This window comes from Oreochromis niloticus, unplaced genomic scaffold (assembly GCF_001858045.2).
Source record: "Oreochromis niloticus isolate F11D_XX unplaced genomic scaffold, O_niloticus_UMD_NMBU tig00001668_pilon, whole genome shotgun sequence".
Classification (NCBI taxonomy): Eukaryota; Metazoa; Chordata; class Actinopteri; order Cichliformes; family Cichlidae; genus Oreochromis; species Oreochromis niloticus.
The window spans coordinates 3944-26974 of NW_020327444.1; the positions used below are offsets into that span (position 1 = coordinate 3944).

Consider the following 23031-nt stretch of genomic DNA (forward strand, 5'->3'; position numbering starts at 1 on the left):
TACATACTCACAGTAACTGCACTTGTAGAGTCTTTCTGGTGTGGATCTGTTGGTGTCGTCTCAGGTAACGTGGAGATTTAAAAGTCTTCTCACACAGGTCACATTTATAAGGTCGTTCCTCAGTGTGGGTAAACATGTGACGTCGTAACTCTGTGTTTGTAGTAAACTGTTTACCACACTGATCACAGCTGTACACATCATGTCCGGTGTGAATGCGTAGGTGTGTATTTCGGCTCCCTATCCGGCTGAAAGTTTTTCCACAGACGTCACAGCTGTACGCCTTAATTCCAGAGTGGGTAACTAGATGACTCTGTAAGCTGTTTCTGTGAGTAAAAGCTCTGCCACACTGATCACAGGTGTACGCTTTAACTCCACTGTGGAGGAGTTTGTGTGTTTTTAAGTGTGAAATGTGCGTAAAAGACTTTCCACACTCGTCACAGCTGAATGGTCTCTCTCCACTGTGGATGAGTTGGTGTGCTTTTAAGTTTCCAGACGTGGTAAAAGACTTTCCACAGTCTCCACAGCTGAATGGTCTCTCTCCAGTGTGGATGAGTTGGTGTGATTTTAATGTTCGAGAGTGGGTAAAGACTTTCCACAGTCTCCACAGCTGAACGGTCTCTCTCCAGTGTGGATTGGTTGGTGTCTTTTTAAGCTTCCAGAGTGGGTAAAAGACTTTCCACACTCGTCACAGCTGAATGGTCTCTCTCCAGTGTGGATCAGTTGGTGTGTTTTTAAGTATCCAGACTGCGTAAAAGACTTTCCACAGTCTCCACAGCTGAACGGTCTCTCTCCAGTGTGGATTAGTTGGTGTGTTTTTAAGTTTCCAGAGAGGGTAAAAGACTTTCCACAGTCTCCACAGCTGAACAGTCTCTCTCCAGTGTGGATGAGTTTGTGTGTTTTTAAGTTTCCAGAGTGGGTAAAAGACTTTCCACACTCGTCACAGCTGAACGGTCTCTCTCCAGTGTGGATGAGTTGGTGTCTTTTTAAGCTTCCAGAGTGGGTAAAAGACTTTCCACACTCGTCACAGCTGAACGGTCTCTCTCCACTGTGGATGAGTTTGTGTGTTTTTAATGTTCCAGACTCGGTAAAAGACTTTCCACAGTCTCTACAGATGAACGGTCTCTCTCCAGTGTGGATGAGTTTGTGATTTTTTAAGTGTCCAGACGTGGTAAAAGACTTTCCACAGTCTCCACAGCTGAACGGTCTCTCTCCACTGTGGATGAGTTTGTGTGTTTTTAAGTGTCCAGCCTGCGTAAAAGAATTTCCACACTCGTCACAGCTGAACGGTCTCTCTCCAGTGTGGATTAGTTGGTGTGTTTTTAAGCTTCCAGACCTGGTAAAAGACTCTCCACAGTTTCCACAGCTGAACGGTCTCTCTCCGGTGTGGATGACCTGATGCATTTTTAGGGAAGCTTTCACAGTAAAATCTTTCCCAAACTCGTCACGGTTGTATTTTTTTCTTCCACTTCTTTCGTCAACAAAATTGTCGGCCTCCTGAGAGCGCGGACTTCTCGATCCACGTTGGTCCTGCAGTGACAGAAATACAAACAGAGGCAGTGATTTGTGGGAAATACATTATTCTAACCGGCCTTTTATTAGTGGTATTTTGTGAGCTTTTATTAAATAAGTATTTATACTTATTTTCATACACACATTGCAAATGTGCTCATGAGAGTTGGCATTCAGTCTTTTGAGGGTCAATGCAAACACGTTTACAGACACAGATAAATATTAGACTTGTTTCTAGGGCAAAGATTAGAGACATTTGGCTGTGCCTGTACGCCTGCTCAGTGAGATTAGCACAGAATGTACTCTGGATGTTTCAGAGACGTGTACGAGGAGAAAAAACAGCAGGAAACACAGAGTGTGAGACAGTGAGGACGGTTTTTAAGTGTTATAGAAGTCAAGTAACTGACGCATATTATGATATCTGCTTACGTATTGTGAGGCTGGACTTGAATATACAAAAGTAGTGTGATGTGTGCTTCCTAGTTGAGATCTCTGTAAGTGAGTGATGCTGCAGACCTCTCCCACGTACATGTAATCAATAAATCATTGTTTGACTGGACTTCTCTTGAGTGTTGGTTGTTTTTTCTCGAACTCAAATAAAAGGATCGGGACAGGGTGAAATGCAGTCGTGAAACAAACTGAACATTCAAACTCCCTCCATTAACACTAGTTTTAAACCCGAGGCTGGTAGTGATGTGAAGTTCACAAGTTTGCTCTAAGAGTCGATTCTTTGTAGTGAATGAGGTTATTTAGCTTCTTTTGTCACAAGAAGCTAAATAACCTCCCCTACCCCACCCGCTTCTATCTATCTATATACACATACATATATACACATATATATGTGACGCCCACAAGTGTATGGTCACAATTATAATTTTTTTGTGAATTGTTTTTGATGTAAATGACCTGATTTTATGGTGGTATTGCACTTTTCATTTAGAGTTATGGACAATGTAATTGCGTGGCATTGCCACAAGGGGAGATAGCGCTGAGTGCGATAGGCTGTTGCAACGCTTCTGTGCCTCAGACGAGGAAGAGCCTGCAGACCGAACGCAACTCATGTCTCCTGTCTTTGCTTTTCTGTTAAAAAAACAGTTTCAAAACAGTCCCATCGAAGGCCTGTAACACATACATATATATATATAAGGGCTGCCACAAACGATTATTTTGATAGTCGACTAGTCACCGATTATTTTCGCGATTAGTCGACTAATCAGATCATGCAGCCACGTACAACATACAGCTTATTGCACCAGCATGCATCTGCTCTTAAATAACTATCATTAGCTTACAGCTTTGAGTGTTTAAGGTATGTGCTAACTAAAATTAAAGACAAGATGATAGTTTATTAAATTTTAATGACATTTGTAGTTTGTTTGGTGGAGTTTAAAAACTCAGCCGTCTGCTCCTTGCTATCTAAAATATAACAGGACACCGGAGTATATTCTCAAGCATCTCACACTTCTGATAATCAGTTGTCTGTTTGACGTTTATTCAGCTGTGTAAAAACTATAACTTTAATCTCAGCCAACCCGATTTACTCAGGAGCAAATAAAATACTAAAAAAAAGCCGAACAATATCATTTTTAAGTTATCTAAGTGACTAATATATCATGTTTAACCTGAGTAGCGAAAGACGGCGGTGGGTTTGAAAACTATTTCCCGGGAGTCCGGTGTTCTTAGCGGCTCTAGTGAGCCGTCAGCCCCAGCTAGCTATCGAGCTGGTGGGTAACAGACGTCTCCGAAAACGTCGGACCACTTTTGAAAATATGTGATGTCTTGATAAACTGAGCAGATATTTGAGGTTTACACAGCTACATTCTCGCCTGAAAATATGTTAAACGTTTATTTTGTGACCCAGAAAGAATAATAAGAGTGATATTAAAACTAACTAGCTGCCACCATTGTTGACAACTGAGCAGGGCCGCGCTATGAATTCTGGGACACAGCTTCTTCTTCTTCGGGGTTTAACGGCAGCTGGCATCCTTGTACATGCAGTGCTGCCATCTTCTGTTTCAGTCCGTTATTACACTCTTAAATCCTACTACTTATTCCTGCGTCTTTTGGGATCTTACAAAGCTTCAAACGACGCGTCGACTATTAAATTAGTCGTCGACGATTTTAATAGTCGACGTAATCGTGACTAGTCGACTAATCGTGGCAGCCCTAATATATATATACATACTAATTATGTCCTGGGTTTTAACTAATTAATAATACCAAAGGAAACATCACAAAAAACACTTAAGGTCATGAAAATTAATTGCGATTTAGTAATTCACCGAGGCATCCACCTTATTTATTGAAAAGTATCGTATCTGTATTGGTATCGGCGATACTGGCCCGAATTTACTTGGTATCGGATCGATACCAAAATATGCAGTATCGCACACCACTACCATCAAGCGGTGCGGCTTCGTAGCTGAGCAAAGTCGTACTGAAACATTTGACAGATTTTTGAGCACCGTGTACATAAAATCGTTTCGAGGTCAGTAAACACAACCAGAGTTACATAAGGCACGCGGGATTATAAGGGGCGCTGTTGATTTTCAGAAAAATCAAAGGATTGATTTTAAGTGCGCAGTATTTTCCAAAAACACGGTAATAACGACGGCCCGCTAGCATGCTCTACCAAAAATAGTGCTTTGTTGTGTATCTGACGGACGAAAGTCAAACTAGTTCCACACCACTGAAGTTGCAGCATTTTTACAAACCAGTTCTGGTTCATCCGTTTCATTTAACGGCCCGCCATGTGCTTATGTAAACATATGCACTGCGCATGCGTGTTTTACCCATATTCTATCCAATATTTCATTTTCCTATCGTTGCCCAAAATTACACCGGTATTACCGTGAACGGTATGATATAGCCCAGCCCTACACGTGTCAGTATTTATGTCTCCAGATTGTTTGTATAGTGAGCCATTAAGACTGTACTCTTGGTACAGTTTTTATTTTGCTGCTTTTGTCTTACACTGTCAAACAAACACAGATTTGCAGCGTTTGTATGTGTGTGCCAAAGCAAATGTGCCAGGCCTCAAAGACAATGGGTGGTTTGCACAACAAAAGGAGGATGTGAATCGAGCATATGACCTGTACAAATCTCAGCAGGGGTGATTAACACCTCGGGACTTGCACCAGAAAATAAAAAAGTCAGCAATTCTAGTAGGTGTTGGTTTCAAGGGATTTCTGCAAATTTGCGCAGGGTTAGTAAATCTAGTGTTGAAGTTAGCTCGGTGCTTACCTTTAGATGAGCCCACAAACCGAGAGAAACTCCGTGATGAAGCTGGAACTCTTTCCAAACACAGGAAACAGGTCAGGGAGCAGAGACCCACGTGGTTCACGCTGATCTCAGCTACGATCCAGGAGACAAGGGTGTGCAGATCGATGCAGATATCGATCCAAACGTTGGTAGTGGTATATGATCGATACTTTAGTTTGTTTCTCTCCTGGAGGTTCACTATTTACTCGCTGTGGATGAAAAAGCAGCTCTGTCTGTGTGAACACCTCTTCTTATGCGGCAGACGCACTTTGCTCCGCCCCCTTCTTCCTGCCCTGCTGGGATTTGTTACTGTGTCGTCACGTGACTCAGATGCGCTCAGAAGACGCATTTGGACTGCAGAGAGAGAGAAAGTGGAGCAACATGTGGAGATATTTTATGACTGTAAATGAAAATGCTGGAGAACAGCTGGAAGGCTGTCAAGCCACAGGGACCACAACAAGCTGTAGAGTTCAGCTTATTTTTCACACCTCAGTTAAATGCTTTGACTGAAGTCTCACTGCACACACTCAAACTTAGTGTTTGTGTACACCTTGGTCATTATAACCTGACACTGATCAGTGCTGCTCTGACGACCACACTCACATCCATGTAATCATTTAACTGGGATGATCTGGATTTACTGCACAATGCTGAATGTGTCCTTACAGTACAGGGAATAACTCTCTCTGTGTTCCTGTAGAGAAACTCTGGGTTTGTGTGCTGACGAGCATCACTCACAGTATGATACAAAGGCTCACTCATACCTTTCCACACATGTGACAAATTCAAAAAGATGCTGAAACCTTTAGAACATCATAAACTACACATTGTTGTACTCTTTTAGGATGGAACAGCTTTCAGATTTATTTACTCTTAAAGGATAAAAGATGTTTTTAAGAATTTTGCATTCAAGAGGAGAATGTTTAAATAAGTCATGTAAATGAGAATTTCAAAGTTGGTGGCTGCAGTATATACAAATTGGTGTATCTCAAAAATAAAACTATGAAGACACTCAAAATTAATTTGGAAACTGTTTTATGCAACTTTTTTACATTTACAATTTTGAGGGATGAACCTCTGAAATTACTTTAGAAATTTGTGTAAAAATACCACTATTGCAATTTATTTAGTTACTGATGACTTAATGCATACATATGATTAAAATTAGGGATATAATGGTTGTATTGATGTATAGCAACTTAAAATACTCCCAGAAATGGCACTACAACATGTAAAAATATAAAGATAAGCTCAGGCGGACTGGGTTCTTTAGTAGGTCTAAAGGGTCAAACTGCGTCCTCACATCATGAATATGAAGGGTTGTAGTGGGAGAAGGTGGTGTGAAATCCTCATAGCTGTGGAGTGAGGAGGGGGCTCCTGTGGGTGAAGTCTTTGATGGTGGTGATGGCTCTGTGCTGGTGGGAGTGGGGAGGTGGGGGATGATGGACCAAAGTGTCTCTATTGTTGGGGAAGGTGGAGGTGTCAAGGCTGCTTGATGGCTCATCAAACCAGCAGTAAAAGTCGTTGAGGCTGTTGGCCAACAGCAGGTCGTCAGTGGAGTGGGGCTGTGTGCTTATATCCTTACTCTCATTTCCCTTAGCGTATCTGTAACATGCAAGTTCTGTCGGTGCTGTGCTACTGGAAACTGAATTTCCATCACACTATATGTTGTGATGATCTCAGTTCAGTCATGGTGTGTTCTGCAGTCCTGCTGAATTGTTTTCCAGTCCCATCGACTGTGTATGAGCGCACAAACAGGCGTATGGCGGGGATGAATCGGAATGTCTTGAGCCTCAGCATCACAAAACCAGGATGACCATAAATGTTTCTTGTCCTGTTGGATGATGATAAGACTGTGACATGGGATGCCACCTTTGGTCTTGTGATGAAGCAAAGCTCAGGAAGAAGTGTGATTAAATGGTACCCACATGTGTGCTGCTGAGAAGGATGTACAGGTGTACCTGCTGCCAAATCCAAGCCTCCTCAGGTTAGTTGTAGTTGCAGAACGCTATAGGACTGAGACAGCTGAGGCATCAAATGTTTGATTAAATGGATGAAAAAGGCGTTTCTTCCATATAATTATCACTTTTTAAAATCTTTAGCAACTTCAAGTTTGTCAGTGTGCTGAGGTCACAGAAACGAGAAAAGAAGTTTGACACTTCAGAGCACATGTGTCAAACTCACACATCTGGCCCGGAGGACATTTATATCTGACCCGCGAGATCATTTTATATAGATTTATTATTATTGTTATGCATGGCCCGGCAATATGAGGCAATAATAACACACAAACTACAGATCCCATAATGCAGCGCTGCAGCCTCCTTACTGAACGTTAGGCTAACTGGGAACATTCCCGCGTCAATCAAGTCCAACGTCTGTTAGCTGGCACCTCACAATGGCAAAGAGAAAAGTTGATTCTGAAAACAGAGCCTTTCAGCACCGGTGGGAGACTGATTGTTTACAAACATTGCTGGTAAACCCGTGTGTCTTATTAGTGGAGCTAATGTGGCTGTAATTAAAGAATTTAATTTAAGACAAAACTATGAGACAAAACGTCAGGATAAGCTGAAAAACCTGAATGCAGAGCAGAAACTACAGAAAGTAGAAGAGCTAAAGAAGAATCTGAATTTTCAGCAGACTTTTGTCACCAGAGCAAAATCACAAAGTGAAGCTGTTGTGAAAGCAAGTTTTATTGTAGCAGAGGAGAAAGCCAAATCAGCCCGGCCATTTACCGAAGGAGAGTTTCTGAAAAGCTGCATGATGAAGGTGTGCGACGTCTTGTGTCCAGAATTTAAATATCAAAAATAAAAGTGCCAGCTCTACCACACACGAGAGCACACTAGTCCGCGTACACAACGAAGAAGAATAAAAAAAGAGGGTGACCTGCAGTCATGACACAACAGGAGCCACCATGCGGCGATGAACTGCATTACAACACACCACTGCTGAGTAAGTGTATTTGTAATGTTTTATCATCGTCAGTTTGATCAATAAACAAGTTCAGGGCGCTGAGAGTTTAGTTTGGAGATAAGAGCTGTTTGAGCAGTGCAGCTCCCTCAGACAATACATATGCCAGTGAAAGTAAAAACCAGTTAACCTGGAAGACAGGACACTGCTGTTCCCGTGAAACCGAAAGTAAACAGTATAGCTGGTGTTTCTCCCTCCACTGTGTTTTATTCACGGCTCCAAATATGAAATATAAATCCCCAAATATTAAGACAACAATGAGAAGTATTTGGATTTAACGGGTTGCTGTTTCTTGCAGGAGATTGAAGATGCTGCTGTTGCTCCTGCTCCTCACGAGCGGTAAGAAACTCTTACTATGTTATATACTATATGTAAACAATGTTTATCTTGCACTCAGACCGAAGTTTGATCATTATCGCACAGGTAGATACACGCAGTGTGTGAAATTACCGATGTAATTATGGCTTTAATGTAGGAGAGCGAGGGGTGGTGTGAGAAAGTCTGGAGCGACTTTGTGTTGAAAGTTTGAGCTTTGAGAGGCTAACTAGCCGTGCTAAGCTAGCTCGGTGACAGGTCATGGCTGCAGATAAAAGGCTTTATTGACAGGTGCGATAATCCTTTATATCACAACAACATCATTCTCAGACAGGTGACAGGAACATGCAATGAAGTGGCCGCCTATATCTGCTATTGTTGCCAAAGTGTGTCAATGTTAACTGAAGCTGCGAGTCCCAGTTCTGCCCTGGTCCTCCTCCATTAGGACATGCCTAGAAAAACCTCCGTTTGGAGGCATCCTTGTAAGATGCATGAACCAGCTCAGCTGGCATCTTTTGATACGGCAGGACTCTAAGCCTAAATCATAATATAAGATGAGTAACAGTATGGTGGACATTAGGTAATATGTTTTTTTTTTGTCTGTTAATAATCATGTTGAACTGCACATGATTATTTGCAGCTAGCAGGTTGTTAATGCTATCCACCAAGTCTAAAAACAGCATGTTAATACTTGGAGATCCTGAAGGCTGCTCCAAAAATGATGACATTATATTTTAAATATTTGTTCAATTCAAATGATCTTTTCCTCTCAAAGAAATCTACTACATGTGTAATTTTTACGTCATGTGTAATTTCCATTGCAAACATTAATCACAGTTAAATTAAGAGGGGATGGCAATAAAAACTCCAGTGATACCATCAAGTACACTGCAATTTCAGTTGTGGAACGATCGCACTGCGTTCTCCGAGAGTCCGGACTCCCGTGTGAACTTACAAAGTCTGGACAAGTGACGACTGGAGTACGGACTCGCATACATGAGTACTGAGAAACAGCCTGACAGTCTGCAGTCTATGAACTAACATCAACTAACTCCAACTAACAATGTTAGCTCTGTAGCAAGTAGCCTCAATGAATACTAATAGAAATCACACACTGCAATAGTACATCAAAGATACTGAAGTTTTGGCCGTCCCATTCTTCTTATGAAGTGGTGTCGGAGTTTCCAAGTGAGGAATGATTTCCTGCCCGTGCACTGCTGGCTCTGGGTTCATTGTGTAACTGACACCACCAGCAGGACGCTTGCATTAGAGCCTTTATTATGTGTTTTGTTTTGGTTTCTGGTAATCAGAATCAGAGAAACTTTAATATGGAATTTGAGTAAAAAAACCAAAAATAAATAAAGTGGGCCATGAGTCATGCTCAAAACAGCGATATGCATGTAACATGTGATATATGTGTACATGCTCATCCAACTGAGCTAAACCTGCGCCCGAACTTGTCTAATCACCAACACTGGAGAAGGCATAGAGTGGGGATAACCTAAGTAGCCTATAATATATAAAACAGGAAAAGACCGCCGTGCATTTATTTCAACAAAGTAACTGTAATCTGATTACCACCTATGTAAACGTTAACTGTAACGGAATAGAGTTTCTCATATTGTGTATTTTAAATATGTCAGTACATGTATTCCATTACTCCCCAACACTGACTACATCTCTGCATGTTGGAACGTTTTTAGTTGATCATTTAAAGCTATTTCTGCTCCTAGTGGTCCATTTTTGCAGCTGGGACCTAACCCAAATGTTTCCTTAGGAGTGTTTTGGGAGAATGTGTTCATCCATTCAGGACAGAAAAGGACACTTGGATAATCTGTGCTGAGGAGCATTAAACTGTTCTTGATACATCAAGAGCTCCTTCAGACACAGCAGCCTTTTCACTCTATTTAAATATGTAAAGATTAAAATGTTGTCATTTCTTTGTAAAATGTTCCCTAAAGATAATGTTACTTGTAATCTATTATTTCAACACTAAATCAAACCCAAACATTCCTTTGATTTCTGTTTTTGTGTCTTCACAGTTTCCCAGCATGCTCTGGCTGTGGTGGTGGAGGTATATGAGGGGGAGACTTCTGTCCTCTTGCACTATGTTTACAAAGGTTCGATACCTGAGGACAATCCCACAGTGATGTGGACTCGCAGTGACCTCAATCCCAAATCTGTCCACCTACAAGGAAAAGGAGGAGACGATCTTAAAGGGCAAAACCAGCGCTACAGTGGGCGCACATCAATGAGTCGTTATGCATTAAACACAAAAGACTTCAGCCTCACTCTGAGGAAACCCAAACTGACTGACAGCGGTATTTACACCTGCTCCATCAGTGCTGGAGGAGGAGAACAGAGACTGAGTGACATCCAGCTGCAGGTCAAAGGTCAAACCTGCTGCATGAAAGAGTAAAAGTCAGGACAGTAGATGAAGCTCAAATAGTCCCAAAAGCAACAAGAAAGCCAAGTTTTTTCTGAATAGTTCTGAAAGTCTTTGTAGGAGCCATGAGTTGCTCTTTTTTGACTAAGTGTGTTGGTTTAAATGGACTCACTGTATTGGTGCACGGGTGTGGGGCGTGTCTCATGGGTGTGTTAGATGATAAATGTGGTTGCACTCACCTGTTCGCCGCACCTGATGTTGATCAGCAGAAAGGTAGGGTGAGCATGAGGCAAAACCTTCTGTTGACCGCAGCTTGAATGCTTTTGATAGATTTTGACTGTAACTTGATGTTTTTTGTATATTTGTGCACTAATTGATGCCATAGGCCAAGTTGTAATTTGGCATAGTAATTAGTGCAGCCATTGTGAGTTGCAGTTATTTGTTTGTGCAGTCTGTGCATTTGTTTAATAGTTAATCCCATGTGCTGATTTGTATATTGGACAGTTGCATGTGGAATAAAAGGTGCAAATGTTACAGAAGTGTATTTTATGCGTTTATTGTTGCGCGTCATCTGTGTCCTCATGTTCAGCCTGCCGCAGCCTTTGGTTGGAGGAGCAGCAACAGCAACAAGATTTCCAATGGACCGAACCTTAAAATGAAACAACAAACATGAGCAGGAAAGTAAACTAAAATAAGATCTTACTGATACAGCCTCTGTGGTATATGGCATTGCATTCTTTTAGGTGTGCAGAGTTGTCTTCTCTGCTCAGGGAGACAAATGTCAGTAGACTTTTTACATATTGTCCATGATGAAAAACTCAAGATTTCTTTTAAAACACTGAAACATTCATTATGATCCCTCAATTGTCTGTAGCTGTAGCAGCAGTTCATAAATTCCAGTTTAGTTACCACTCAAAGCAAAGAGTAGTGAGCCACATTAGTGAAGTCAGAGGTCAGAAATGCAGAAACTTGTCATTTGCCATGAGTGTGACTGCTATTGGTCCTATATTTGATATTGTGGTTTCTTGTCCTTTCAGATCATCACGTGGAGGTGAAGGTGGAGGAAGGCTCAGTCTGTCACCCTGCACTGCAAAACAACACCTGACCTGCCTGAGAACACCAGAGTGGAGTGGACTCGCTCTGACCATGAACTCTTGATAGTTCAGGAGTATTCAAACAAAGGTGGCAAACTTATGAAACAGGACAAGTTTTACAGAGACCGAACAGAAATGAATGAAGACCTGCTGAAAACTTCAGCCTGACCCTGAAACAGCCCACAGAGAGACACAGGAGGATACATCTGCACCATCTACAGGGACAAAGACATCCTGAGACAGAAAGTAGTGCTGCACTATGTCAGAGGTCAGAGCTAGTGGACAGTGGCTCAGATTAACTTCAGAATTCAAAGGTCATAATTTATTTATGCATTTATTTTTTGTTTCTCCACAGAAAAACTTCCACTTTGGGCCACAGCTGTCGTAGTTCTTCTTGTTCTTGTGTTTTTTGGGGGTCTCATATATAGTTTTCAACACTATTTCATGTCAGGTGAGTCTCTCGTGCCAGACACACTAGTGGTTAACAAGTGTCCCCTGGTGGCTCCTTAAGTGTCACTCAAAGGTCCAGGGGTGGAGTCTGTAAAGCTGCCTTTCAAAACCAAAGCAAAAATATACCTGAAGATGCTAAAGTGGAATGGAAGGACAGATACAACAACAAAGTCCATGTGCACCAGAATGGTTGTGATAGGATTGAAGACCAAAGCCCAGCATACAGGAAGCGAACAGAGATGAACCTGCTAGAAACTGAAGACCTCAGTCTGACCCTGAAACACTCCACAAACAAGGACAGAGGCACCTACACCTGCACCGTCTACAGCAGGGAGGGAAACATCCTGCTGAAGAAACAAGTGGAGCTTAAAGTCAGAGGTCAGAGCGTACATAGTTTTGCCTTGGATTTGATATTTGATATCATATTCATTTTTGACCTTTTTAAACAAATCTTTTTTCTCCAGCCTGATTTTTTTTTTTTTTAAATATTTTTTAACTAGAAATGCAGCAATGAGAATTATTGCAATACAACAACTAAAAATAATGGGTCAGTTACTGATGATACTAAAAACATTTTATCTGACCGTTTTGGAAAGGCATATTAAAGCCATATAAAGTGATGGCTGTTGACTAACCTTTTGCTTCGCTGCACCCAGATTTTTCAACCGCATCAATTAAGACCACATTTTTACATTTGCACTTTTTCAGGGGGAAATTGCCATACAGACAATATTGATTTGTAAATGATTAACTAACAATCTTGTCAACACAAAGTTCTTTATTTGAAGCAGATTTCTACAAGAAAGTTAAGTTACTGAAAAAGTGCTTAAAGTTCTTTGGCAATATTGTAGACAATGTTAAACTTAATCATCGTCTGATGACCTTTTTTGCTGCTGCCTGCCGCTTAAAGGCAGTGGGGAGAGGGGACACTTGGGCAGTGCATTTATCACAGCATACAATGTGTTTTCTGGATCCACTGTGTATCAGTATTGCCGGCCATGGTCTTTCCACACTCACCATAGTAAATGCAGTGCATCATGTTGCCAGCTTTATAACAGATAACCGCCTTAAAAATCTTCTGCAGAAGAACCAAGACTGAAGAAAACCATGAATGAACATCTGAACATTAGATGATGCTGCTGAAGTGAAGCAGAGGAATGTTACAGAGGTTTGATTAGAGACACAGCTAAGAGTTTTGCAATTTGGCATAATTTTTAAAAGTTTTAATTTCGTTAATAATAAACATTTTTGGGGAAAAGAAGAAAAACAGTGCTGAACCCAATGGTAGACTGGTGCGTAATAAGAAGAAAGATTGTGCAGAAAACAGAGATTTGAGATGGGAAACTGTTCTTGAAGTACATTTGGGTCAAAGAGGGACAAAACCTGCAGCTCAGAATCAGTGAGATGTCGACTTTCAGCCCCGACGGCACGAACACACCGAGAAAGCCAAAATTAATTTATATTGAAAAATGAATTCAGGATTTAATGAATCAATGTTGCTTTATTCAAGCTAAAATCATTTTAAATCAGTTATTGAAACCCAGCCTACTACTCACCTCTGTCTATGCGCCTGCATTTTCAAACATAAACACGTAGGCCGACAGGACTATCAGAGGTCCCACCCCTGACTACCTTTGGTTGGTTTAGACCACGATATGGTAGATAGACCATGATATACGCGACAGGCTGGTGCGACCTACGATTTTCTTTTAGTTGCACCACTGAGAAATTAAGTCGCAAATGCGAACAAATTGATCACACTCTAGAGCCCTGAAAGGGAACGGGTTTTTTGTGTAGCTCAGTCTGTTTCAGATTTCCATCACACCAGCTTAGGCTTCATGCTTCAGGTGAGTTTGGGAGAGGTCAGTTCTTGGCAGTCTGAGGGCTGCTTTAGCCCCTGATCTGAAGACGGCATCCCTAATTCTTAAAACCTGATATATTGTGATTCATATATTCAAACGTTTTAAGTTGGAGTTGATTATATTCAGCAATCGTCTGAGTGATGCAGCTGTTTTCTCCACATCAGTTATTTTAATTGTGTGCTTTAAGTGTGGATGCGTGTCACCTTGTTTATAGTCCAGTTCATGTTGCTCACTGGTACTTTTCCACATCTTCCAGTGTTACATTTAGCTTAGTTATAGTTTGTAGTCCAAGTGCTTTGAATTTTACCCAATTTCTCGAGGCTTTCTTGGCTATGCCAACATTGCATTTGTTACATATATATTCATGAAGACATGAGATCCATTTAGCTTCCTGTTTACAAACCTTATGTTTGCTGCTGGTTTCTTGTTGGTGAAACAATGACATAGTTTGTCCTGGTGCATTGTTCAAAGTCTGCAATCCTGCTCTCCAGGTACACTATCTGCTTCTTCTTCCTCACATTTTTAATACAGAGCAACTTTAACTTCTTAACAAAGTCCAACATACTTTTCTATTACATCCCAACAGCAGAAATATTTGCTGTTAGGAAGTAAAAAGACTTTTTACTGAAAGACTATTGTCAGCTTCCTCAGTCATGTGTGTCCTCGTAGGCCCAACATTATCTAGTGAACAAGCTCAGTTAGCTGTGAACTAGTCAGCTTAGAATTGATTTTAGTTTGAATATCTCAATATCGATTCAGTAAAATCCAGGATTGATTTTTAAATATGAATGTATTTTGCCAGAAACACCAGAATCTCAGCTCAAAGCTCACACAGCTGTTTTAGCTGTTTGGTGGTTTCACAAACCACCAAACAGCTAAAACAGCAAATGAGAGCAGGTAAGCAGATTCCATACAAACGCGTAAACACAAAGCGCAGACGGCACATACATGGACACACTGTGCTGAAAGATGACAAATTATAATATTTCTGACTGTTTCAGTCAAAATTGAAGTGAAACGAACCAGGATCAAATGGATTATAGAAATCAGTGATGATACTCAGCCCTGCTGCAGACTAGCAGCTTCTTGGCTAGTCTGCAGCGAGTTCTGCTACTCTGAGTCCAATATCCAGTATCAGAGTCACAATCCAGAGGGTCACACCAGAGGTTTTGAACACTTGATTATTTTTCACATTGAAAATCAATCTCCAAAAAATTAGTTATATTTTATCACCTTGCATTGTCTATTGTTTTGTTCTGTGTTATATTGAGTGGTTTTCACTTTGACAATTTTGCACTTACCTGGGCTAAGAGAAACTTTTCATCCCATGAAGGGAAATTGAACTTGTAACAGTCACAATGGTGTGGTGTCTCTTTAAGATAACCCAAGTCGAGGGTTATTGTTGTCATCAGTATTTAACCTGACAGTTAAAGTTTCTGCAGTCCCCTTCAGCCTGTTACCCACTACTCTCTACCTCACCTTTGGACATTTTAGGATCTCTGTGTGATTGTGTAGACATGTGCTTGCACGCTAGTGCATGAGGAGGGACGGATTTTATGTGTTACCTCTCCAGACACCTTTCTTTTGCAACGTTATGGGTTGTACGAACACTCTGCGCTATGTTTGTTAAGCTGCAGCCATTCAACCGGGCTTATATGGTTGACGAAGAGAAGGTATATTAAACAACACGCTGTGGAATTCCCAATGCCAGCGTGAGTGTGCATTCTTTTGACTAGCCCTACTAAGTGTTTTGCCGCCTCCTCTCACCCACTAAACACAACCCGACGTTACAAACTTGAAAGTCTAAATATGTTTACCTTCTTTCATAGGACGCCCCTCATGGCACAAGTTCTTGATTCTCTTTCGAAGACAGCAAGTAAAGCTTTGAGTCTGGACATGTGACAACCATTTGCTAAAAGAAGTGTTCAGTGGAAAAGTCGGACATATTTCAGACTTTAACTAGTCAAACAACTCATGTTGTGCTTTGTTGTCCTCTCAGTCCCCCAGGTGGTGGTGGATTCAGATGTGGAGTCTGTCCAGCTGCCCTTCAAAACCAGAGTTAACCTGTCTGAAGAGGATAAAGTGGAGTGGAAGGACAGAAACATCAGGAAGGTCCATGTGTATCCAGAAGTGTCTGACCATCCTGAAGAACAAGACCAGGTTTACAGAGACTGGACAGATGAATGAAGACCTGCTGAAAACTGGAGACCTCAGTCTGACCCTGAAATACCCCACAGACTGGGACACAAACACCTACACCTGCACCATCTACAGCAGTTCCTGTATGCTAAAGAAGAAACAAGAAGTGAAACTTGAAGTCAGAGGTCAGTGCTGCAGAGTGTGTGTTAGGGAATCTTTGTGCATTAGTTTTGGGTGTTTTCATAGTAATTGTTAGAGTGTAAGAGTAAAATATAACAGGGCTCTAGAGCGGTATATTACATAATATTACCGTATAGTGTGTATTGTGTACCCAAAATGGCACCTGTTAAGAGACACGCTTATGAAGCGGATTTCAAACTATCAGTCGTGCAGTAGACCATGGGAATAATGCAGCTGCGAGAGAATTCAGCATTAAGGAAACCACATTTATGACCAAACAGTTTATTTTATTTAACAGTGTCAAAGACAACAGACATTTAAACACCTGTATATGTGAAGTCGGTGCAAAAACAACATTTGGAAATTATTTTTTCTCTTTCTTATAATTGTCTTACCTTCTGGTGTAGCCGACCAGAGGCTCCTAAACAAGTCAGCCAGGTTGGCCGTATCCTTCCGCTGTAAGATCAGAGGCTTGAGGGGAGGGGCACAAAGATCTGAAGCAGAGCAGAACTGGGCTCCTGGATGACAGCGAAACTGGAACGTAATAAAAATAAAACGCAGATATTTATAATGAAAAAATAAGGTTTTTTTAAACCATTCGGGCATGCACCCAAACAGTGATCACACTATCAGTTATTTATCATTTATATTCAAGCCAACTGAGGTTAACAAGGGCTACCATTTTAGGGCTGTAAATATTGCAGTATGAATGCTCGTATCGCCAGCTTGACAGACGAAAATGTCAAATGTGACGGATTCATTTACATGACACAGTGATTCCTTCACAACAAACACTAGATTAGGCCTCAGCTGGTTATACTACTATGTAACAACAAAGGAAAAGCTTCAGTACTTTTAAATTCCTCCTCTAATGATTCTGATTCAAAACCATTTCTGAGTCTCTTTATCTGTTTGGTCGTTTGTGGGACTGACAGTTTTTTTTCCTAGTTGGTCTGAAAATCATTGTGAAAACCAGCTCTCAGTTATTTACTTATTCATCCAGGTTTTAAAAAGTGCCAGTGCCCCAAGTTCCCACTTCAATTACTGATACTATAATATTTGTAGAAAGGACCGTCCACAAACACTGCACTTTATAGTGGTTTGTCTGACTGTCTGCAGATGCCTGCAGGATCAGAAACACTGAGACTAGGAGAGATTATGAATGAAATATCAGATGATCACAGAGCTTAATGGTTCTGGGCATCAGCTTGAAATCTGACCCAAAATGGAAACAAGCCAATAACATTAAATCCTTGTTGATTAGATTTCTTTCTCATGTAAAGTAAAAGCATTTTAATGACTTCAGCTCATCCCGTCTCATTTTTACTGCGAGTGAAGCAGCCAGTGTTTTAGTCTTTACACTTTATTAAATGTTATAGTGAAGCTTTCTTTTCAGAGAATTTTGTAAAATGTTCTTTAAAAGATGAAACTGTTGGAAAATGTTTTAATGTAATCTAAAACCCACTTATGCTGTCAGCGTCTTCATAGTCTTCCAGCTCAATCATGGAGGACGGCCCACTCCTGTGGACTTGTGACCTGCTGATAAAAGATGAACGACAGTCAGAAATATACTGAAAATCTAACAAAGGCAGAGGTTAAGAGTAATTCAGGCTTTTCCTTGCATGTTATGTAGCTGATACCTGCTGTCTTGTGTGGTCTCCTGGTTGTCTGGGCTGTTGTCAGCTGCATGAGTGTTACTGCCTGCTACACAGATTTCCTCAGACGGACGTGATCTGACATCACATCTGTTAGTCTGACGTCTGTCCACAGTCGAAGACTCTATGACTGAAGCAAAAATGTCTTTAAACGCCGCCAGAGAGCGTTTGACAGTCTTAGGAGTGATCAGTGACTTTGCTGTCAAAGGAGGCACTGGAGCTCCTCCTAGAGGTTTTAATGAAACTGCCGTGTTGCCATTTTTGGGAAGAGCGAGTCTGGGAGATTTGCTCTGTTTGACTGTTTCTTCCTTTCTTTTTTAGGTTCAGGCCTCTTGGGATGAAGCTGCTGAGGCTTTGAGGACATGTTCTCCAAATCTTCAGCTACGTTGTTGACATGCCACCATCCGCCCAGGGCTCTCCTTCTCCATTTGGCTGAATCTGCTTCCGTGAGCCGCTCCTTAAGTCGACTTTGCGACACGGACACTTTTGGTGTGACTGATAGTTTTCCAATAGGATCGTGCTGATATCAGTCTGACTCTGAAAAACCCCACACAGGGAAACATTGGGAGATACACATGTTACGTCTGGAGAAAGGGAGACATAATCGGATCGAAAACAGTGATGTTAAAAGTAACAGTTTCTTTTTCTTTTCTCTATTTTTGTTCAATGAGTCTTAGCTGCACCATCCAAAGACATGCAGTTTGAGGGGATAGGTTAATTGGATAATCCAAATTGCCACTAGGTATAAATGTGCGAGTGAATGTGAGTGTGAATGGTTGTCTGTCCTTGTGTGTTAGCCCTGCGACAGACTGGCGACCTGTCCAGGGCGTACCCCGCCTCTCGCCCTATGACAGCTGGGATAGGCTCCAGCGCCCCCCACGACCCTGAAAAGGATAAGCGGAAGCGAATGGATGGATGGATGGATGGAGTCTTAGCTGCACACTGCCTTTGAAACACATGTTCAACAAGAAGCCACAGAAACCTTTATCACATTAAAGTCTCATTGTTTCTGTACAGATTTTCATGTATTCACATGTGTTTGGCTCCCAGAGTGTCGATTCCTCCTTCTGTCTCATCTTCCTCTGTTCTCTGTTACCTGGTCTTTCAGAGTACTGTTAGGGTGATATTCTGCCAAGTGTGAAGTTGATGAGCTTCACAGTTACAACAGGTTAACATGTCTGAATAACATGATGAAAGTACAAGCATGAACATTTTAAACATGTTTTTATATTTATTTATATTTCAACAACATGTTTTAATCCAGCAGTTTAAGGTCGGGCTCAGACTAAAGTCTGTGCTAAGACGACACCATTGCAAAATGTTCATTTTGTTTTTCAGAGGTGGGCTTTCTGCATCATTACCCTGTTGCATAATCTGAGTGAGCTAAAGGGCATGAACTGATAGCTTCATATTCTCCTTCAGGATCATCAGACAGGGAGCAGAATTCATGTTCATCAAGTGAGACAAATTGTCCAGAAGCAGCAAAGCAGCCCAGACCATCACACTACAACCGCCATGTTTGACTGTTGGTATGATGTTCTTTTTATGAAATGCTGTTATTTTCAGTGCAGATGTAAGGGGACTAAGACTTTCCAGAAAGATGAGCCTTTTGTCTCGCCAGTGCACAGATTATTTTCCCAGAAGACTTGGGGATCATTGAGATCATTTTGGCAAATGTGAGATGAGCCTTCGTGATCCTTTTGGTCAGCAGCAGTTCTCGTCTTGGGATTCTCCCGGTGTTTGAGGATGGAAGCAGGGTTCCTACAACTTCAGCAAAGTTGGATTTAAGACTTTTTTTGTCACTCAATATTTAACAATAACAAAAAGAACTTAAATTGATTAAGAGTTATAGACTAAACAGGGGTTAGAGGTCAACATGTTGAAGTTTGCGTGTGATCAGTGATGAGGGGTTTCTGTATTACCCCTGACATGCTATTTATTTTACAGTCAGCAGACTTCACCAAGTCTGAAAGACTTTCTTCAAAACATACAACATGCCTCATACACACTTACACTGCTGCTTGTATCCATGATAATTCTGGCTCACAGACAGGAAAAGAGAAAATCATGTCTTTGAATGTTTGAGACATTTTAATAACAATTAGTCTTATTCTGAATTTTCATGGATCTGATCTGAAGTCTGAGGTGTTTCTTTGGATGATGTTAAAGACGGAGTACTGTCTCCTCGGTAACCTGGACCTCTGAAGGTTTGGGGTTTTTTCTTACTAACATTAAAAACTGAAGAAAACCGCAGTTTTAATTTAATGATTCAGAGTCAGTATTTTGAAATCTTAAAATGTAAATTATGAACCTGCAAATCACCAAAATCGGTTCACTTCTATTACATCATCTCTGGTTAGGTCCTGTCAGGTTACAGCTAAAAATCTAATACAAGACCTGGTCTGAATCAAAATCAGTACCTTCCTCCTGATTTATGTGTTTATGTATATATGTATGTATTTATGTATTCTAGTCTTTTCCCCTGTCCTCTGCACTTCTGCCCTCTCCTCCAGGCTGTCCTCAGGCCTGTAAGATGCTGCTGTCATGTTGTCGGTCAGGTTCTTTCTGAAAGAAGCAAACATGAAGATCAGAACTAAACACACAGACAACACACTGGTGAAACTGGAGCTAAAGAAAGACCAAAAATTCAAAATAATGAAACATTGAAAACTCACAGCAAACAGAACTTGGAGTAATCCAGTAAGACTGGAACTCTACATGCTGAGATAGCAAACAAATCAAGAACTAAAACACAGATCACAAAGTAATCATTGACCGCCTCAAATATCACCGCCTTTATCCAGGGGATGCCATACCCTGCATTTATGGACTTCCTAAGATCCACAAGGAAGGGGTCCCACTCAGACCCATAGTCAGTAGCATAAACTCAGCCACTTATAACATTGCGAAACACCTTGCTACCATCCTTGCACCTCTCGTGGGGAACACCCCACACCACATCAAGAACTCCACCGACTTCACCGACAAGGTCCAGAAACTTACCCTGGATCCAGATGAAACCATGGTGTCCTTTGATGTAGTCTCTCTTTTCACTTGCATACCCACCACGGAAGCAGTGGAGACTGTCAGAAAACGACTACAAGAAGACAGCTCCTTGGAAGACAGGACCAACTTCACACCCGATCAGATTTGCACACTGTTAGACCTCTGCCTTACCACTACATACTTCAAATACAACGAAGGCTTCTACAGACAAAAACATGGCTGTGCCATGGGCTCCCCTGTGTCACCTATTGTAGCCAACCTTTATATGGAGGAAGTGGAAAGAAAGGCTCTTGGCTCTTTTAAAGGGAGAGTACCCAGCCACTGGTACAGATATGTAGACGACACCTGGGTCAAAATCAAGACACAAGAAGTGGAATCCTTCACTGCGCACATTAACGCCGTGGATAAAAACATCAAGTTCACCAGGGAAGACACAAAGGATAACTGTTTGCCTTTCCTGGACTGCACTGTGCACATTGAAGAGAATGGCAACCTCAACATTGAAGTTTACCGGAAGCCCACACACACGGACCAGTACCTCCTCTTTGACTCCCATCACCCTCTGGAACACAAACTTGGAGTAATTAGGACCCTACACCACCGGGCAGAACATGTTCCCTCTACGCCCAAAGGGAAAAAGAAGGAACACACACATGTAAAGGAAGCACTGAAAACATGTGGTTATCCTAACTGGGCGTTCATAAAGTCAGCAAAGAGGCACAGAAAAGAAGATCAGACACCAGCGAGGGAGGATAAGAAAGACAGACGCAACAACGTTGTCATCCCCTATGTAGCCGGTGTATCAGAGAAACTCAGGAGAGTTTTCTCCAAGCACGACATCCCAGTGTACTTCAGACCCAGCAACACACTCAGACACAAACTGGTTCACCCGAAAGACAAAACTCCAAAACACAGACTGAACAACGTGGTGTATGCTGTACAGTGCAGCGAGGAATGCCCGGACCTCTACATTGGAGAGACCAAACAGCCACTTCACAAGCGCATGGCACAACATAGAAGAGCCACCTCCACAGGACAAGACTCAGCAGTCCACCTGCATCTTAAGGATAAAGGTCACTCTTTCGAGGATGCCAGTGTTCACATATTGGACAGAGAGGACAGATGGTTTGAAAGAGGAGTGAAAGAGGCCATCTATGTCCACTGTGAGCGACCATCTTTGAACAGAGGCGGTGGTTTACGACACCAACTGTCTGCCATCTATAATCCAGTTTTGAGTTCCCTCCCCAGACGCCTATACGCCCACTCACATCCTGGGCCATCTGACCTCAGGAAATCACATGACAAGGTGGGGCCAGGTTTCACAATGAGCTCACCCGAAACCCTGGCTGATTAGGTCCCACACCCGCTTTCACACCTTGGCGCATGTGATTAGAGGATCACCAGGGGGTCCTTTGTCCCTCCTTGGGGGGATACTCCCACTGGGTTTAAATCTGGGACTCTCGGCCATTTGACCTTAGAACTGAAGAAGCTTCTCGGATGAGAGGTGAAACATCTTCAAGCAACTTAAAGAAGTCCAGACGCTTTTCTTTGCAAACTCCTTTGACAGATCACAAAGTAGAAATCAACATTATCAATAAAGACAGAAATCAGAGATTCAACTATATCACGAGGCTTCAGATGCACTTTTAGAATATTGTTGAAGAAAAAAGTGCTTACAATTATTTGAAGTATTACTATACTTGTGCTGTTTTCTTCATCCTGCAAAGCTGTTCATGTTCAACATGACTGATGGAACACATCCACACAGTCATTCAGTTTGTTGGAGGAAGCAGCTCATCTGAGGTCATGTGATTATCAGCAGGTTTCAGTGGAGCTGATTTAACTCTTTGGTCCAACAGAGCAGCTCAAACAGAACTGTAGAGATGAGCTGTGTTGATCCTGAGGACTTAGTGATGTGTAGAAATAATGAAACCTTGATGTGTGACAGTTTCTGAGGCTCCAGGTTGAAGATGTGTTTTAAATCCGCTGCTTTGTTGAGAGTCATATTGTCCTACAAAGAAACCGATCCTGACAGAAGACAGGATCTGTGATCAGAACTCCTTGAACTCTCTAATGTTTCATTTTAGGTCCACAAACACTTTCAGCAGTAAGTAGATCCACACTGACAGGAGACATGACTGTGAAGCAGCACCATCAGACTCTGATCGTCTCCAACATCTTTAAAAACTGCTTTGACTTTTTAG

General features: G+C 41.7%; 1 protein-coding gene and 1 long non-coding RNA gene across 2 annotated transcripts; one reads left to right on the forward strand and one right to left on the reverse strand.

Moving 5' to 3' along the window:
* Positions 1 to 450: 450 nt before the first annotated feature.
* Positions 451 to 4796, reverse strand: LOC112844843 (zinc finger protein 430-like). Its single transcript, XM_025904440.1, has 2 exons — positions 4753 to 4796; positions 451 to 1527 (listed from the first exon to the last, which is right to left on the reverse strand). Exon 2 carries the CDS (start codon positions 1399 to 1401, stop codon positions 565 to 567), a length of 837 nt encoding a protein of 278 aa, XP_025760225.1. The 5' UTR covers positions 1402 to 1527; positions 4753 to 4796; the 3' UTR covers positions 451 to 564.
* Positions 4797 to 18754: 13958 nt separating this feature from the next.
* LOC109199773 (uncharacterized) lies at positions 18755 to 19635 on the forward strand. The gene is made up of 2 exons (XR_002060068.2): positions 18755 to 19350; positions 19443 to 19635. It is a non-coding gene; the product is annotated as an uncharacterized LOC109199773 (long non-coding RNA).
* The last annotated feature ends 3396 nt before the right edge of the window (positions 19636 to 23031 follow it).

Bases quoted from the DNA above. Each gene is read 5' to 3' on its own strand.
- LOC112844843 (XM_025904440.1), bottom strand. From the start codon at position 1,401: ATGCATCAGGTCATCCACACCGGAGAGAGACCGTTCAGCTGTGGAAAC.